The following is a 20,478-nucleotide window of genomic DNA, read 5'->3' on the forward strand; positions in this document are numbered from 1 at the left end:
ATGAGACAATCCATGGCCAGACATATTGTCACCATTTCCACAGACTGCATTAAAAACTGGAGACTTCCTTCTAGATTTCCTATTCTTGACCCAATGTATAATACATATTCCAGACAATGTTCGTGACAGGTGAGAAGACTCAACTCAGCACAGCTTTCCAAATACTTGTAGCCAATTGTTGAGCTCTCAGTCTATCTATTGTATCCCCCCTCACCCCTCTCTGCCTGCCTGTCTCTCTCCATGTGCCATGTCTACAGATGTTGACAATCACAGAACTCCAAACCAAACTCTGAAGATTATTTTTTTGGGGAAGATACAGCAGTGGTTTCCCATTGTCTTCTACCAGTTTATTTACAATTCATTCTGCTAGTCTCCTGCTGGTATGGGTTGACAGGTTCCAATAGGGTAGAAGACTACATCTTTCTCCAGTTTCTCAGTTTCGGTATTTCTACAGTCGGGTGCCTTTCCTAATGCCAACCACTTTTCAGAGTGTACTGGGTGCTTTTTGTTTATGGCACCAGCACTAGTGAGGTCACCATATAACTTGCAACACCAAACAAGGAATGAATATCTTACTAGCATTGTTTTGTAAAGAGAAAAAATTTCTTTTTTTTAAGCATCAACTCTATGATGATGATGATGATGATATTGCTGATGATGATTTAATGGTTGTGTGTATTTTGATTTAATAATTAACATTTTTCATAACTATATTTCTAATGAGTAATCTGCTTCAATTAATATTCAAAATAATTGAGATTTTCAAAAGATTTAGTAAAATACCTGTAACTTCATACACAGTTTTGTGGGTGTGTATATATATTGCTATCATCTTTTTATTTTAATGTCTACTGTTCCATGCTGACATTGGTCAGACAAAACTCATTAAGGTAGATTTTGCATGGCCAGATGCCCTTCCTGTTCTAAACTCTTACCTGTTTCCAAGGTAACATTTCTTTAGGGCCAGGCATATTTTCAGAATTTTGAAAATGAAGAACATTGTATAACAGTAATAGTCACAAGTACTGCATAAAGCCAAACCAAGGAGACACAAAACATGCCTCACACACATACACACATGCACGGGTACACACACACACACACGCACGATGAGCTTCTTTCAGCTTTCTCCTACCAAATCTATTCACAAGGCTTTAAGTCAACCTGGAGCCATAACAGAAGATGCTTGCCCAAGGCGCCATGCAGTATGTCTTTCTTTTTTTTTATGGTACGGACCAAGTGAAACATCCCAATATCATTCATAGTACGAGGCTTTATTAAAATATGAAGACAGTATGTGTCAGGGGTCAGTATTAGAACTGTTAATACAATCTGACATACAGCAAAGAAAATTTATCCCGTTTTGGTCAGTGCTAAAAATAACAGCCAAATTTCCCTCAAATCACACTCTATTGTCATAAAAAAGGACAAATTAGACCCCCCGCATAAATATCTTGTGCCTGATTAAAACAAAAGATGTTCACAAATGGAAAGCTTTTTTATGATCGTCTGCTTGATGAGTTGACCCAGGGTTAAACAGCCACAGATTTATTCAAGACTTGCTCAAGAAAATCACACATCATCAATCTCAATGACATTTAACAATTTGTGCAACGATAAAGTTTACTTTTATGTTTATTTTCATTCCTTGTTTGAGATAAGAATGGTACTTTTAGGTAAAAATCTGACACTCAGAATTTCTGAAACACAATATCTAATTCCAGCTGTTGTTCTTATTTACCATTTTATATCACTGACAAACTCAGAAGGAGGTTAAGTTCGTTATCTGCTAATTACAGATTTACATTAGAGCTGACTCCCACAGTCTACTCTAGAGTATATCAGGTTATTTCAATGCACCAACATAATATAATAAAACATTCATTATTTACATTTATATTTGACGGATATTTGTCCTCATCTTGTTTATTGTTAACACAACATTTCGGCTGATATACCCTCCAGCCTTCATCAGTTGTCTTGGGGAAATTTTGAACCTGGGTTCTCATTCCTAAGGTATTTTTCAATGTTATTATTATTATTATTATTATTATTCAGGTCATTGCCTAGAATCGAACTCAGAATCTTGGGGTTAGTAGCCCGCGCTCTTAACCACTACGCCATATAACTGTGGGCATGTGGCGTAGTGGTTAATGAATTATTATTATTTATAAAAGTAAAATCTGAAATCCAAGGTGAAGATCTACATTGGTGTCACTGGATAAAGTTTGTCTTCTTCAGTCATGGAGGTGAAGGCCCCTTCCACTGTGGCAACTGCTGCTTCATCTCCGGGTTGTTCCCGTAGACCCAACTCTTGTCACCGGTGGTGATCCTCGACATGGAGGATGGGACATCAGTGACACATTGATGGAGATCTTGACAGACTTCGACACGATGTTCTTTCTGCTCAGCGGTCAGCAGGGGACAAACTTGGCAGGCGTAAGGATTGCCTGCACGTACTCATATGAGATAGACCAGCAACATCAGCAATGTGGTTGATTGTCCTCCAGTAATCCTCATGTACAAGCTGATGAATTCTCTCCACATTTCCGGAGGTGATGCTCATGACAAGTCTTCCAGATTATTCATCGTCTTCCGGGGATATTCTTCCGTTTTTGAAGTGTTCATTCCACTCAAAACATTGCATATGAGCCATTGCTGTAAGTTTGTAGAAGCATGTTCAATGTCTCTGAAGCAGACTTCCCAAGTTTAACGCAAAAATTTCATGTTGGCTCTTTGCCTGAACTTCCTGTCCATGACAAAATCACAGACTACAGCATACACGTAATCACAAAGATACAAATTTCACATCTTACAAAATATACACAGCAATGTCACTCAACACACTGCCCCATGAAGGTCACTGCTAGCTCTCACTGTGCACACAACCGTGTGCTGCCATCTGTTGGCATGCTACGGAACTAGTCTGAGAACTTTTTGATACCGCCTTCTAAGTCTACAGAATTAAGAAATCTTCAAATATTTCAACACTAAAGTGAAACAAACCTAAGTCTGAGTGGCAGCTGTTAGCTTTACTTATCTTGATCATTACTTTTGTTTTTTGTTTTTCCAGTTCAATCCACATAAGCCTCAATGTTGTCATCCTGATAACAAAATCAATACCAGTTATACACAGAGTGATTCAATTAACTGTAACTTCTCTCTTACAAAATTGGACTTGTGTTTATTCAAAGAATGTCAAGTTCATCAATAAAGAATAACCAATGACCAGAAGTCTACAACTACGTCCCCTCTCTCTGTAATTACATTATCGATTAATATTATTAATTAATCAAATGAAGGATTACATTTATCTCACTTGTCTGAAATAAAGTCCAAGAGCAGGTAGACTTTGAACTTAGTACTACAAGCTACCAAATGCCACATGTTCCCTTGTTAAGTGTTATACAAGCTGCAGGTAAACAAGACTTCAATGGTCAGTGAACCTCTTGTCCTGCTGCAGTTCTCAACTGGACACCAAAAAAGAAGTGAATTGATCAAATATATCCTATGTGAAATACAGGCTTTCCAAGTAACATCTGCTTCTACTTGCATAAACAACTAAATATAATGGATCTTGGTTCCTTTCTTGTTTGCTTATAACTTCAGTCTTTGCTAAATTTACTTTGGAGGTCTCTTAATTCAAAATTTTGCTTCTATGTCTAGAATTTCTTCAAGTTACCAGCACACAGCAAATCTGTGCCTGTGGCCTGAAGCTCTATAATAAATAAGAAAGGGCTGAGAACTGAACCTTGCTGGATGCCTAGTTGCATAAATTCATTGCTCACTCTCCTCCTGCTAAACTACATTTGGTTTATATGACACTCATGTACTTCTAGCTTTTTAGGTGTTTGCTAAACTACAGAGCATGGAACCCAATCAAAGGTCTTTTTTTTTTCAGGTCAATAAATGCCAGATACAGAAGCAGCTGACCCCTAGTTAAGTGCTGCTGCTCATGTAGTTGTTTGTCTCATTTAATACCTCTTCCTAGCACAAAACCAAGCTGCATCTAATTCCGTTCCTCATCAATTGTTTTATAGATCTTTCCATACCTTTCATAACTAGGTCCATCAATTTGATGTCCCTAAAGTTGTCTGTTTCTGGTGCATCTACTTTGTCCTTGTAGCAGTCAATTGTGATACCGAGACATATGGTGGTCTGACACCTGATTTCACGAGATACTACTGTCTGTGATGTCAGAGTCAGCAAGAAGTTCATCATGTCAAATCAAATAACGAGATTAATTACTTGGATATATCATTTATAATCAATTTTCTACTCTTAAGAAATATTCTGAAGGTTTGTAGAAACCTCAGAAGACTTTGAAGCTACTGGATTCATATATTTTAGATAAAAGATTGCTCTACAAATTGATAATTATTAATATTAATTGAAGAGAAGGTAACGAGCTGGCAGAATCGTTAACACCCCAGCAAAATGCTTAGTGGTATTTTGTCCATTTTTATGTTTGAATTCAAATTTTACCAAGGTCAACTTTGCCTTTCATTCTTTCGGGGTGGATAAAATAGGGTACCAGTTGCATACTGGGGTCAACGTAATTAATTTACTCCTTCCCTTGAAATTGCTGGCCTTGTGCCAAAATTTGAAATTTTTTACAGAACTCTAAATTATGACCAATCATCATCATCATCATCACCATCACCATTTTTGATGCTGGTCTAAGCTGGAGAGATTATCAGGTTCTGAAACAGTCATTACTAGGAGCCAAGGACCTCATAGAAGGATAAGAAGACCTTGACTAGGGTAACTGGGGTAAAAACGAGGGGACATATAACAATAATAGAGGTGGACAATGGTAAATGGTGGAAGACGACAGAAGCAGCTGAGGGAAGAGTGAGTTATGACTGGCAGTACATAAAAAGGGGGGAAAGGGTTAGGGTTGATTGAGTAGACCCAGGTTCAGTGTGGTCTTTTATTCATGATGGGGAGAGATGAAGTGGTGGTGGTGGTGGTAGGAGAATTAAATATAGGAAAGTCTCATAGTATCCATCATACATAGAGAGATAAGTAACAGAGAAAGATGTCTACTGGTTAGGTCATTGAGCTGCTTATGGTTGGGGTTAGGGTAGGATTTCAGTTGATGGTGAAAACTGTATCTAAAGCAAGGCTTTCACTGCTGATCTGGTGGTGTGTGTTTGCAGTGAATACCATTACTGCAACGATTGATAGAAACACTGAGACTATGAATAACTTCAATGGGGTGCACCTAACGGCCCCACGTCTCTGGGCTGGGCTGCACACCTGATGACCAGTGGTAAGAATAACAGTAAGTCGACTCTGTTGTACAACCAGTCCCAGGCAGTGGCTCTCATGGCTTCTCATCTTAACTGATTGGAAGTGTTATCATGTACATTGTTTTGTCTTGGTATAAAAAGATGGGCCACAGCAAATATTCTGCTCAATACCACAGATTTGCTTGTCAGTTGTTTGACCTTAACCAGTTGAGCATGTCTCTTGGTGGCTGTGAATCTCTGATCACGAGTAGAAGTAGTTGGGGAGCATCATAGTCATGTGTTGAGAGGAATCCTTTGGGGTTTGGATAATTCACCTCTGGAAACATGGGTGTTTCGTTCAACATCCTTAAACAACCCTTATTCAGGGACCTTTTGAATGGGATGGGCTACTCGACCTGAAGAAAATTATCAGTGGGCCGCACCTGCAAGGTCATGTGCTGTTAATCTTGATATGAGGTTACCATGCTGCGCACATATGGTTGTGATGCATGTGCCTGGTGTACCCTTATCAGACGGGTAGCATGATGGGTATACTGGGCTTCGTATATCTGTATCCCAGTGTCACTTTGGTGGCATGCACTGCTCTCTCACTCAATAATAATAATAATAATACTGATTGCAAATTTTGGCACAAGGCCAGCAATTTTAGGGGTGGGGCTAAGTTGTTTATATATATCTAGGACTATATTATCCAATATGTCCTTCTTTAATTACGAGAGTTGGGTGTGATTTGTGAGAATTTAGCTGCTAATTCTCACAACTCAAGCAGTCAGGTTGAGGCATTGATTGTTTACTGTGTTTGTGTCAGAAGAGATAGGTGTAAGTCAGCTGAGACATAAAACGGAACAGAGTGAGGGAAGGGGTCAGGGACAAATGAGATTGTAAGAAGTCCAGGCAAGTCGTACAATCCTTCAACGTATTTTAACAGTTTGAGCGAAGTAACTCCATTGTTTATGAAGGGGAAGCAAAGCAACGACAAAATGTTTTGTTAGTTTCTTTATCGTTCATTTCATTATTATTTATACCTTCATGTTTGACAAAGGAAATATTTGATAAAATATAAAGAGTATAAAATGTTGGATTAATTGAAAATAATCTTAAATCGAAGCTAATAAGAACAGAGCGAACAAATTTATAACTGAGTTCGAAAAAGAATTTAATATGGGGACGATGGTGTATGTAATGTGAGGATGAAGATATGTGTAGAGGTGTTCAAGGATATTCATTCGTGTCGATAAGGATATATGTGTGTATGTACGATATGGTCACATCTCAAGGTGTTGTGCTGCTAATTGGTGAATTACAGGCACCAATTAAAAGGCGATTTAGTTCAAACAGATTAAAAGTCTTGAGCAAACAGCTGGATAGAATGTAGAAGTGTTATTACACTTGGGATAATAACTAGAATTTAAGACTTGTGGTTTGCGGTAACAGAGTTACATTTAGAAATATAAAATAGTGTGGAATATTTAAATTTTGAGATGGAAAATTCTTCATAGATGAAGAGCAACAAAGGAGTCTTTAGACAATTGCTCAATTTGCTAGAAGAAAAAAAAGCCCCGAAATCGCCCTCAAACCACATCCTACTCTTTAAAGAAGGACACTAAATAATATCGTACTTTTATTTATTCAGATCCTTCAAAAAAAAAACTTACATTATGTGTGTGTGTGTGTGCACAATCGAGGCCAAATGTAAGAAGCTGCAGTTTGCAATGAAGACTTTTAAAAATTAAACAGAAAAAAATAACACCTGGATTGGAAGGTCGCTTTTTGTGATAAAGTTTGTCTTTGACAAACTGGACTAGGAAGAACCAAACACGTACGAAATAGTGCAAACATACTTTATATTATTCAGTCTCTAAGAGGAAGGACTAATAAATATGCTAGCAACTTATGTCATACCCTAGGGTGCAACACAATAGCAGTGGGGTCTTTATTAAATAATATGAAGGCAAATCTAGCCAGCACGGGCCAAGGAAAGCGCCTCTGTGAGGCCAGCTAGATATTGTTGCCAAATATCCCTCAAAACACAACCTACTGCATTTAATAAGGAAAAGCACATTAGGTAATGAAGTCATTTGTACACGAATGGAAGGACTTGGGCCACAGATCTGCGTGATTAAGGCTGACACATGGCTAAACAACAACAACAACAAATTCTAAATCGATTCGTTTTAAAGTCTTCGAAAGTTCATATATTTACGCAGACACTTTAAGAATTAAAAGATATGATGTGTGTGTTGGTATATATTTATAATGTAATAGTTTGGTATGAATGAAGCACCTGGGCCCCACATCTTTCGCAGGCTGTTCAAATATTGTGAATTAATCCCTTAATCCCAAACTAAAAGACTTGCTCCCTGGACTCCTTTCACTTCGAAGATGACGATGCAAAAAAAAAAAAAAAAAAATTGTTCAAAGTGAAAAACTCGCTGATGAGGTTTAAATACTTCAGATCCTTGAATGTTTTTGATCAATAAAGACCTTCTTACCGTTCTAATAATTCGTAATCACCTGTAATATACATACATACATCATGCCACCCCATTTACACACACACACACACACACACATATAAACTGACTTTCAGTAACGTTGATGTTTCCACATGGACACTTAATTTAAAATCTTTGATACACACGAGTGTGTGTGTGTGTGTGGTATGCTGCTTTGTCTCTGGGTGATATTCTGGGGTCTATTAGGTAATCAAGACAGCAACAAAAGATGTCATATTTCCCCCCAAGACGCTTCATAATAAACTTGTACAACAATTTATTAGAGAAAAGCTGATGTAGACAATCAGTTCCGATTTGAGTAAATTCAATATTGAAATAGTTATTGGTAAAATACGTGTGTGTGTGTGTGTGTGTGTGTGTACATGTACATATATGTGTAAATATACGTGTACATGTAGGCATGTGTGTGCATATATATGTGTGGGCGTAAAATATGGATGATTTAAAATTCTTTTTTTTTTCTCCATAAATGAAATAAACAATGTCTTTAAACGTCGTTCAATGAATCTGGTAGACATAGATACCCACACAAAGATCGTAGTATAAGAACAGTGTCGTGTTGGCTTTAAAATATTTAACATAAATGTGGATCAGACCCTAAGATATTAACATTGTAGGGGAGAGCAAATAAGATGTGATGTTCATGCTTAGCTAGAAGCTATTAGCAGTAAAACAAACGACCGAGCTGGTTTTAATTGGAAACATAAAGTACAGCCAGGCTGTGTAACCTCTAACAGTTTTTGAAAGTACGTGTTTGTGGCAGCAGTTGTTTAGTATTGAAACAATTGTGTCTGATTTTACGAGTTTAATTAATTAAATGCAGACGTAAACACAACAGTTGTAAAGTCGAAATATTTTGCTTTTAAATTCAGAATCTAATTGTCGTTTTATTATTATTATTTTAATAAAGATTACAGCACCAACAAACAGCGATTACTATTCCATAGTAAAAGAGTGAGAGAACTTAACAAAAGAAAAGAAAAAGAGATGAAGAAAACAATTCATTTTTTTTAAAAAAAGAGAGAAACAACAACAAAGTTGAAAGTAATGAGAAAGTGTTTAAAATAAAGGAAGAGAAGAGAAAAGTAAATTTTTAAGAGAAATGTTGCCGAATGTGGGTTGCTTGAAAGCAGGTACGTGATAAATGGTGTTTCTTACCAGATAGTCTTTGATAACTTTGCCTGTCGACATCATCTTTTTAATGATCCGGTAGGGTTGCATGGTAGCTGAGGTTTTTCGCTTTCCTTACCACTTCTTTTTCTTTTTCTTCTTCTTCTTCTTCTAGAGTAAAAGGTGGGGGAGGGTAAGTGGTTGAAGAGACGAGTTGGTGGTGGCGGCGGTGGCGGGAAAGCTAGAGGAGGAGGAGGATCTGTTTTTGGCTGCCTCAAACACAACACTTTTCTCATGAAAAAAGGTCAAGGTAGAAAGTGGAGTCGAGAGTTACTTCCCTTTACGTTGCACTTGCATTGTCGCCTCTTGGCGTTCTCAGTTCGAATTCCACCGCAGTCGACACAGCCTTTCATCCTTTCCAGGTCGATAAATTAAGTACCACTAGGGTCGATGTAATCGACTCATCCCCTCCCCTAAAAAATTGCTGCTGTAGTAGCAAAATTATTATTATTATTATTATCATCATCATCATCATCATCATCATCATCATTATCATTATTATTATTATTATTATTATTATTATTATTATTATTATTATTATTATTATTAAGGTAGTGAGCCGGCAGGATCGTTAGCACGCTGGGCGAAATGCTTAGTGCTATTTCGCCCGTCGCTTACGTTCTGAGTTCGAATTCCGCCGAGATCGACTTTGCCTTTCATCCTTTTGGGGTCGATAAATTAAGTACCAGTGAAACACTGTGGTCGATGTAATTAACTAGTCCCCTCCCTCAAAGTTTCAGGCCTTGTGCCTATAGCAGAAAGGATTATTGTTGTTGTTGTTATAGCGAAATCATTACCACGTCGGATAAAATACTTTGATGCATTTTTTCTGGCCCTTTATGTACTGAGTTCAAGTCCTGCATGGTCAACTTTGCTTTCATTCTTCTGGGGTTGATGAAAGACAGTTCCAATAAAAAGGTTGAAGTATGAAGGCCTTTTACTTAAATTACAAATTATTATTATTATTTTGCTTGCCAACTTTTTTTTCCTCTCAACTTTATCTTGCTCATTTTATCAACTTCAATACATACAAAACGTGTCTAAGTTTATCTCTCCTAGATAATAACACACAGATTTAAATAGTTGGGTTAGGTGAATAACCGACAAATTCGTTTCCTTCAGACATGCAATATATCAACCTGCAGAATCATAATTATGTATTTGATAGCATCTAAGATAATTTATTTTTGCCAAGGATTAATGGCAAAGTCGACCTCGGTGGAATTTGAACTCAGAACATAAAGACAGATGCAATGCTGCTAGTTAGTGGTTCCAGACCAGAAAAATCTGAAAGCTACTGTTCAAATATCAGTTAAAATCTTGATACACGTACATGATCAATATTGCTGTTGTTTGTTCCTTCTCGAGCCATGCCTGGCTCATAAGGGCCGATTTCCCAGTTTCATTGGCGTATAGGTTCCCCACCTGGACGGGAAGCTAGTCTGTCGCAGGTGAGCTGCTAGATGCAGGAGGAAAGAGTGAGAGAAAGTTGTGACGAAAGAGTCAGGAGAAGTTTGCCGTTGCAACTGGTTCCATTCCTGATGTAGACAGGTTGCTACAGGAAAACTGAGTATTTCATTAGAGTTGACAGACGGTTAGAGATGGGAGTGGAGGTTAATGTGGTGAGTAGTGAGCAAAGGTTGATGGTAAATATTGATTGGAAGGGGTAGGTGGTTGGGGTGGGGTGGGGGTAAAAGAGTCAGAAGTGGCTCAGAAAGTGGAGGAATGAAATACAAAACTGCAAAAGCAGATGGGGGTGGGGAGATGTATAGTAACAGAGATGGAAATGAGAGGACCATAAGGAGTGGCTATAATGAGTGAAGACGGTAGGAAAAGGAGACGTAAAGAATGCTGATAAAATCCAAGGACAGGGCCCAGCATGTACAGGTGTAAATGAAATGTTTTTATGACCTTATTTTTGCCATGAGAAAAAAGCCTTCTCAAGTACAGTAAACCACCAACCATCTTGCTTCTCCACAAGGTTCAACATCTTGAGATCAGCTTTATTATTTCACCCTGTGTCTTCCTTAGTCTCACTTTTCCATATGTTCCATCCATTTTGAGTGACCAGCACTTCTTTATACGGTTGTCCTCATCCATACACATCATGTGACCATACCAATGCAGTCTTCTCACCTGCATGCAACATCTGCTGCCTCTTCTGTCCAGTTTTTCTCTCAACACGTTTGCACTTTGTCATACATGTACACTAACATTGCACATCCAATGGAATATGTCAGCTTCTTTCCTTTCAAATCTTCACATATCCTCTGCGTTCAGGGCCCAACATCTCACTACCATGTAGCATTGCTATCAGTGTGTGTGTGTGTGTGTGTATTCTATGTATACCCTGTGATCGTTATAACAATGGAAACCAAGAGCAGGAAAGTTTCACTTAAATAACATTGAATTCTTTCCACAGCTTTCTTTTAGAATGTAAGGGAACAAGGAATTCCAAATAATGGTTATTTGTCTATTTGATATGTTTGTGAATTTTTTATATCTGAATTCTCTTTCATCCCCAGAAAGCTGAATGTGTTTGTGGGTTTATGGCAATTACTTGTATTGTTATTGGTTGATTTACTTCATGGTGTAAAGTGGTTGTCATTAGGAAGGGCATCCAGCCATAAAAAAATCCATGCCAAAGCAAACATTGGAGATTGATGTAGTCCTTAGACACATTGATTCCTGTCAAATACCCTTTGCCAGCATGAAACATGGATGTTAAATGATGATGATGATGATGATGATGATGATGATTATCATCATCATACAGTTGTTTTAGGTTTGGATAACGTTTAGATAATGGTTTCTAGTTTTGGATGGTTCTGTGGCATATATATATAAATATATATATATATATATATATATATATATATATATATATAGACTCCTAACTTTGAAAGTTTTTTATTCTCTCTTGGTTTATTTCCTCGAGTTCCTTTCTGTTGAAGAGCATAAGTTCGAAATGTAAAAGACTTTTCCACCTTCCCAAGTGTCAAACTAATACACCTGCTTGTTGTTTATACACCTCTCTTCATCTTTTGTTTTTCTGTAAATTTCAACTATATATGTATGTATATATATATATATATATATATATATATATATATATATATTTACACACACACACACACACACACACACACACACACATATATAAATGTATATGTGTGTGTGTGTGTACACATGTACATATGTGTTTGCATATGTATATATGTATGTATATGTATTATCTGTGTTACCTTAAATTGAAAATTTAATTACAAATTTATCCATTAACAACATTGAAAAAACAGATTTTTGCTTTTAGTCATTTCTATGACATTTATTTTAGAAGAAATAATAAATATATTGGATCTTTTCTGGTGGGGACCGGGGGAGGAGGAGGAGGAGGAGGAGAAGAAGAAGAAGAAGAAGAAGAGGAAGAAGTTTCTCCTTAGTTTTAACCAAAGTAATTGACATTTTGAAACCACGATATAATTTATAATTTGGACATTTTATTGCCAAGAGTTGAGTAAAGCTGGCGCTAGATTAAAATGTCAAAATTTCCAAAGATGTTGCATTTATAATTGTGAAACAACAGACTAAGCAGCCTAGTTGTGTGTCGGTAATTTGAGTCAGGAATTACAGTCTGAAGTTACTCTGGGAATTTTCTAGTTTGGTCTCAGAATATTTCTGTATTTAATTTCTACAGATTTTGTAAATTTTCAGCTCATTTTTTATCTTTTTCTTTTCTCTTGACTTTTATTTTCTTATCACATCACATTTTCTCTCTTGTTATATTTGTCTCCCTTCTTGTCCTCTCCTTTTTCTCTCTCTCTCTCTCTCTCACACACACACACGCACATGCACACACACTACAATGATTTTCCCAAGTCAAAGCTGGTTGGCTCTGTAGAGAATGTAGACCTGCTAACAACAACAGCCAAATCTCCCTCAGCTCACATTCTGCTACCTCCAAAAATGAAATCCACTTTGAACCATGCAATCTTTGAGATACAAAAATTACAGGTAAACTTTTGATCACCAATCCGCTAAGTTGGGGACAAATTACAACTAAACCCCAACAATAGGTGCTACAGCAGGAACAACAGCAACACTAGCAGCAGCTGCCACCACCATCATTACCATGACCTCTGCAACAGCTACAGAATCACCAGCAGCAGCAGCAGCAGCAAGTCCAATAACAACAACAACAACAGTCTATGAGAATGCTTTGAGTCATTTATGGAAGAGAGTAAAAAGCAAATAATTATGATTAATTAAATTTGGCTGCTCATTATCACATTAATGTTGCTCAGCTGTATATGACTCTACACACCTGTATATAAACTGGTATACACCTTTGTGTAGCTGTATATACCCATATATACACCTGTATATATCTGTTTACATGGTTTGAGTGAGAGTATTTGACTCAGTCACACTGAGTCAAATAGTGTTTAAGGAGACTCGGAATCACAAAAGTGTGGGGATTTTGTTGTTTTTTTAGAGGAAAGAATGGTAGGGCCCCACGATTTGTGCAGGACCTCAAATCTTTGTGAGACTCCTGATCTTTGTAGGGTCTCTAATTTGTGCCACTCTTTTGTAGGGCTTCTGATCACTGCATGGACCGGTGATCTAACACATGTATATATACACAGACAGACTAGTACAACCATCATATATGCACGTAATTGCATACATACATGCATACATACATGCATGCATACATACATACATACATACATACATACATACATACATAAATACATCCATACATAAATACATCCATATATACATGCAAACAAAACATACAATCATGCACACATACATACTTGTATACATACATATGTACATACATACACTGGTTCACAAGGAAACAGAAATATCAAAATTACACACTGTTTCTTTGTGGATGACTTAAAACTATATGCAAAGAATATACATGAGATGAAAAAAAGCCTTGACCAGGTTACAACATTCTCAAAGGATGCAGGGTTGGAGTTTGGTCAGGATAAATGTTATATGGTTGTGAAAAAGGAGAATACTATAAACCAGACTAGTAACGTCTCCATTAATGATTTGACTGTTTCCACTAGATCTGACGAGGAATGTTACAGGTATCTAAGGGTGGAAGAAAACATATCTTACAATGGCACCTGTAACAAAACTCGTGTCGCTAAAGAATATTACAACCGAATAAAGAAAATTTGGACCTCAGAACTCTCTGCATTCAATAAAACAATAGCCCACAGTGTGTTTGCACTGCCAGTACTCATACCAGCGTTTAGGCTGCTTGATTGGACGCTTGATGAGATCCGAGCCATTGATGTGAAAACCTAAAAAATACTAACAAGCACACATAGTTTCCACATAAACAGTGATGTAGACTGCCTTGACCTAAAATGAAGACAAGGTGGCCGAGGCTTAACATCAATCCAAAATGCCTTTGAATGTCGCATCACGTGCCTTTGGCAACATCTTTTAACCACAACGTGTCGAAGTGCATCCCTTGACCAAGTCTGCATACCTGAGACTGATAACATCATAAGACTTGGAAGGCAGCTCCTTGAGCAACACTCTTTGTCTGATAACCTAGAATACATGACCAAAGAAGTAGCACGATTCTATCGCAGCGTATCATCAGATGAAAGGATGAGCCTATATGAGCAGAAGACTACGCATGGATGTGTTAGTAGAAAGCTCGGAGATAATAGTAAAATTGATCATGAAAGCAGTTTATCACAGACGAATAACCGGATTACTAGCTCTCACTTTGAAGGGTATGCGTTTACGATCCAGGATTGCAAGCGCATACCCTTCAAAGTGGGAGGTAGTAATCCGGGTATTGATCCATGGTAAACTGCTTTGATGATCAATGTTACTATCATCTTGGGGCTTTCTAGTAACACATCCATGCGTAGTCTTCTGCTCATATAGGCTCATCCTTTCATCTTCCAGGAGCTTTCTGCAAACATATCCATGCATGTATGTGTGTGTAAGTATATTTGTGGGTGTGTGTATGTATATTTATGTGTGTGTGTGTGTATGTATATTTGTGTGTGTGTATGTATATTTGTATGTGTGTATGTAAGTATATTTGTGTATATATATGTATATTTGCGTATATGTCTTTGTGTTTGATCCCACTACCACTTGACAACTAGTGTTGGTTTGTTTACATCCCTATAACTTACTGGTTTGATAAAAGAAACCAATAGAGTAGAGTACCAGACTCAGAAATGATTACCAGGGACAATTTATTCAACCAAACTCACGAAGCTGATGCCTCACCATGGCAACAGTCCAACAACAAAAACAAGTAAAAAATAAACAATTATAACTTGAAAGAAATGAAGGTTTTAAGTATGGCCTGCATCAATTATAAAAGATGGAGAAATGCTGCAGACGAGCAGAATGTGATGGTTGATATGTTGAAGGAAGTGACTTAAACAAGAGGCACTTAAGAAACGGGAGTGACTTCATTTGTAAGAATGGCAGATTGAGGAGTGACATAGCAGTGGAGAGGGTTGTGAGATTTTTGTAAATTAGAGCTTGTTTCAAGTCTGATTCTTGTAGTTCCTTTGGGCAATGTTTGATTTAAAATGTATCTTTTATTGTCTCAAACTGAAAGGAAGAGGCAGAGAGAGAGGAGAAAGAAGAGTTTGGAATTAGTTCAGTTATAGCTCAATGTCTTGATTTGGATTGGTAGTGTCCCTCTTCAGATTTAAATGTGTGTGTGTGTGCGTGTGTGCATGCATGCGTGTGTGCGTGTGCATGCATGCGTGTGTGCGTGCATGTGTGAATAGGAAGCAATCCTGTGAGTCCTGCGTTAGAGTAAGCAGAATGTTTAAATTGTTTGAGGCCACATTTTGTTAATTTGCATCTTTTATTTTTAATATATGAGTTAAAGCTAGTTTAAAGTGTTGCCATATTTTGTTTGTGGTCAGCCATTTGTTGCTTTTGTTGTTCAGCCAGAGGTCACCACTGATCAAAGGCACTCCATCTACCACAATTTCATTGTTTTCCGAAGAGTATCTGTGAAATCCCATCAACTAATGTGTTGTATTTTGAATAAAATGTAATGTTATTTGAGAGAGATTTGGCTGTTATTTCTAGCAGATTGCACAACCTCAAAGAGACTCCCCCATTGACCTGTTGTTAAAACTGATGTGTTATGGACTTCATTAGGTTTTGTTTGTGTTTCAAATAGAGCAAAATGTGTTGAAAGGACACAACACAGTGGAGGCATCTGACCCAGTTGTGTGGTCAGTATAAAAAGGTCAGTGCATGTAGTGGTTGTGAGGTTAAGGTGCTGAACTATAGGTTCAAACCTTAGATTATTCAATGTGTTGATCTCTTGAGCAAGACATATAACTCTACGCACCTCAAGTATCTTACACACAAACATAACAAGAAATACATCTTTCTATAAAAGCATTTCTTCTATGCCAAAGTACAAATATGCGAAAACCATTCCTTACATGTCTGTGGTAGAAAATAGATGAAAAGAATAATGAGACTTTACTGGAAAATAGGCACCAGTTTCTGTTGGTTGTTGTGAGAAACAGCTACAAAATAGATTTCAAAATTTGTATCTCCATTTAACCCACAGTTAAATTTTAAAAAAGAAAAGAGAAAATCATCTTTCCCCTTTTTTGTTTCCTGTTTTCTTTTCGTTTCCATTTTATTTTCTTCTGTTCATAATTCCCAAATTATTTCAGTTTTGGTCTCTTCTAGTTGTGACCATGTTGCCATTCAAAACACCATTCCTCATTCAAAACTGACAACTTTTACAAAACATGATTCCTAGCATGATATTCAGAGTATGCCAAACCTTGAGACAAGAATTAGGCCAAGTGTTTGTGTACCATTTCTCTGCAAGAATCATGGAAGGAACAATCTCTTCCAAATATTTATGGAAATTTTTGTATCTATTGAAATTCAGAGATTTTTTTTATAGAATTTTAAATGATCTCACACAAATGGTTCCATCTTCTTAGCGTGGAACCGTCAAGATATTTGGTCTCCAAAGGGTTAAAATGAGATCGCAAGAATGTTTTGTTTGAAATACTATAATTAACACTATATTTTAAATATCTTAATTAAATATCGTAATTAACACAATACAAATGAATGAAAGATCTAATTATATAAGGAAAATACTATTTTATAAAAGACCAAAAAATTGGTAGTTCTTGAAAAAGAAATGATTTTCTCTCCTTAAAAGCTTTGGAATTCTTTCTGGCATAATTTCAGGAAATATTATCTTTTACTGTTTACATTGTCTTCTTTGGTATAACATCTGTACTCTGTGACTTGGTCAAAGCCAGTTAAACAAAGAACTCTTGCTGTAAATACAGATTATCCTTGTGGCTTAATGTCAGAATTGATGTTTGTCCATCAGAGCTTTTGTCCCACAAACGTCAGCAATGGCTGATTGCGATATCTCCAGTCTTTGTTCCAACTGACCCAAAATGTCCTTCAAGGTTTACTGGAGGAAAACAAAAGTACAGCAGCAACAATGTTGTCTGTATTAGACTCAATACACCACCACCACCACCACCACCACCTCCACCACCACCACTTGTTTTTTATTGTCCCTTTTTTGTATCAATTGTCTGGTTGTTTTGTTGTCCCTTTTTTGTATCATCTAATCGTCTGGATGTTTAGCATTCTTGTCCCATTTTTTGTATTCCTGTATATATATATTTGGAAGTGTTGGTTGAATATCAGTTATGCGGTGGCACTTGATCGCGTACATATTTAATCTTAACACTCTCAAATTTATATTTCGAAATGCTGCACTGAAGATGAGAAATAAGTAAGTAAATATGACTTTACTTTCATCTCGAAACATGTCTGTAGCTAATCTGAGTCGTGTGGATTCGTTACTTTTTTCTTTTTACCTACGTAAAAAAGTGTATTACTGTCTGGGAGATCTTTATGGCAGTAGAAAAGGCATTTAGCTGCTATTTCTAAAATCAGTGCATAGCAAGGCTATTAGCTGACCCCTTGATTATAATTATAGAATATTTATATATATATATATATATATATATATATATATATATATGTACATAGTGCAATTTATAGACATATAAGAGGAGCAGTAGTATCACAGAAAGGTTAACAGAGAAAGTAGTCCCAAGTGAGCAGTAAAGAAGGACGATTTGAAAGTGTGGTCGCTAGAATAAGAATGGGTTGGGCAAAATTCAGAGTTGCTACTTTTGTTGGTAACAAAAGACTTCCTCTTCAGAGTGAAAGGCAGATTGTATGATGCCTGTGTGCAGTCAGCTATGCTGCATGGCAGTGAAGCATGGGCTGTGGCTAATGAAGACATACAAAGGCTTGAAAGAAATGAAAGTAGCATGCTCCACCGGATGTGCAATGTCAGTGTGCATGTATGATAGAGTGTAAATGATTCTAAGAGGAAAACTGGGTATAAGAGGTATCAGATGTTGTGTGCAAGAGAGAAGGCTGTGCTGATATGGTCATGTGATGTGTATGGATGAGGACAGCTGCATAAATAAGTGCAGAGCTATAATTGTGGAGGGAACCTGTGGAAGAGATAGACCTAGGAAGATGTGGGATGAAGTGGTGAGAAAGGATCTTCAGATGTTGGGCCACACAGAAGAGATGGCAAGGGAGCAAGACTTCTTGCAATTTGATGTGTTTGAGAAGACACGTCAAGCGAAGTAAAATCATGGCCATCCATACATACAGACATGGCCTATATGGTCAGCCCCCCCCCCTGCCATGCACACAACATCCCCCATCCCACCACAGCTAGTAAGCTGGAGAGCTGCACCAGGTTCCAATCTGATTTGGTATGGTTTCTGTGGTTGGATGCCTCTCCTAATACCAACCCCTTTACAGTCTGTTGGTTGCTTTTATGATGCACCGCGCGAGCATTTTTATGTGGCATCACATGGATGCTTTTATGTGGCACTGCCAGAAGTGCTTTTCACCACTAGAGAGGCTAGTCTTAACACTTCTGCTGTGGAGTGCAGTTCTTCTTGTGTACAGCCAGGTACCAGGCATCTCAGTTCTTTGTCATCTCATCTGAAAGCTCCAGCATTCTGAGGTTGTTCTTCAGCACTTCATCCTGGGTCTCCCACTTCCATGTGTTCCGTCTATTTTGAGAGACCAGCACTTCTTTAGGGAGCTGTCAGCATCCATCCAAGTGCAGTCTTCTCTCTTGCACACAGCATCTAATTCATCTTATGCCCAACTTCTCTCTCAAAACACTTGCACTCTGTCAAACATGTACACTTATATCACACATCCAATATACATAAATATATTGACTGTTTTCACTATATCTGACGAGGAATGTTACTGGTATCTAGGGGTGGATGAAAACATCTTACAATGGCGCCTGTAACAAAACACGTCACTAAAGAATATGGTAGCATACCATAAGAATACTACCGGCTATTTGGAGATTCTAAGGGTGAACGTGCTCTATTTGTACTCTTACATGTTCTTAACAGAACACATCTCAACTATCATCATCATCATATATATACATCATCATCATCGTCATTTAACGTCCGCTTTCCATGCTGGCATGGGTCGGACAGTTTGACTGAGCTGTGAGAGTCAAAAGTAATTTTATAAAAAGTATAACTCTACTTTTAATACTGAGTCTCCTCCTCAAACTGGCAGAATCATTACTGCACCAGACTCAATGCTTAGCAGTATTTCTTCTGAATTAACATTCTCAGTTCAAATGCTGTTGGGGTCGACTTTGCTTTTGATCTTTTCAGGGTCGATAAAATAAGTACCAATTGAGCATTAGGGGAGGTGGGGGTCGATGAAATCGACTTAGCCCCTCCCCTCCCCCGAAATTGGGCATTGTGCCAATATCTGTAAAGCCACATTGGTTCTTCTCATTGTTGTTATTCTTAAACTTGCTTAAGAATAACTTTAAAGGAACTTACACAATGAATGATGTATAAACCTTTATTTCTTATAGTGCTGCAAGCTTAGTTTTTAGGGAGATCAACAACTAGGAGCCATGTGGCCCCCAACAGAGAGCTGTAGCAGTGTTTTCAGGGCCGTGTGCAAAAATGTATAAATGAAAAATAAATAGAAAGTAGTGTGTTTGGGTGCAGAAGAAATTTACGTGAAACGCAACTTTGGTACAATTCTCACATTTCATTTTTCATATTAACAAGTTCAGTGAAATAAATTTTGAATCTTGAGATAATCTGCTGCTCTATAATCCTTTCTACTTTAGGTACCAGAGCTGAAATTTAGGGTAGGGGAACTAGTAGATTACATCGATCTGGTGTTTCATTGGTACTTAATTTATCGACTCCGAAAGGATGAAAGGCAAAGTCGACCTCGGCGGAATTTGAACTTAGAACATAACGACAGACGAAACACCGCTAAGCCTTTCGCCCGGCTCGCTAACGATCCTGCCCGTTCGCCGCCTTTTTAATAACTGAATCTATGGAGCTGAAATACAAGACCATCTCGTAGATAAAACTTTCAACAAATTTATTCATTACGCAGTCATGAGGATGTGCGTCTGTTAAAACAAA

General features: G+C 37.5%; 1 protein-coding gene across 1 annotated transcript in view; it reads right to left on the reverse strand.

The window, feature by feature from the left end:
• LOC106869032 (acylamino-acid-releasing enzyme) overlaps positions 1–9,144 on the reverse strand; it is a 75,046-nt gene extending 65,902 nt beyond the window's left edge. The window contains exon 1 of the mRNA XM_014914534.3: positions 8,930–9,144. Within this exon, the coding sequence (XP_014770020.1) occupies positions 8,930–8,992 (63 nt within the window). The 5' untranslated portion in view covers positions 8,993–9,144. The remainder of the gene's footprint in view (positions 1–8,929) is intronic.
• Between the last annotated feature and the right edge of the window lie 11,334 nt (positions 9,145–20,478).

Source organism: Octopus bimaculoides, chromosome 4 (assembly GCF_046866305.1).
Source record: "Octopus bimaculoides isolate indiv1 chromosome 4, ASM4686630v1, whole genome shotgun sequence".
NCBI lineage: Eukaryota > Metazoa > Mollusca > Cephalopoda > Octopoda > Octopodidae > Octopus > Octopus bimaculoides.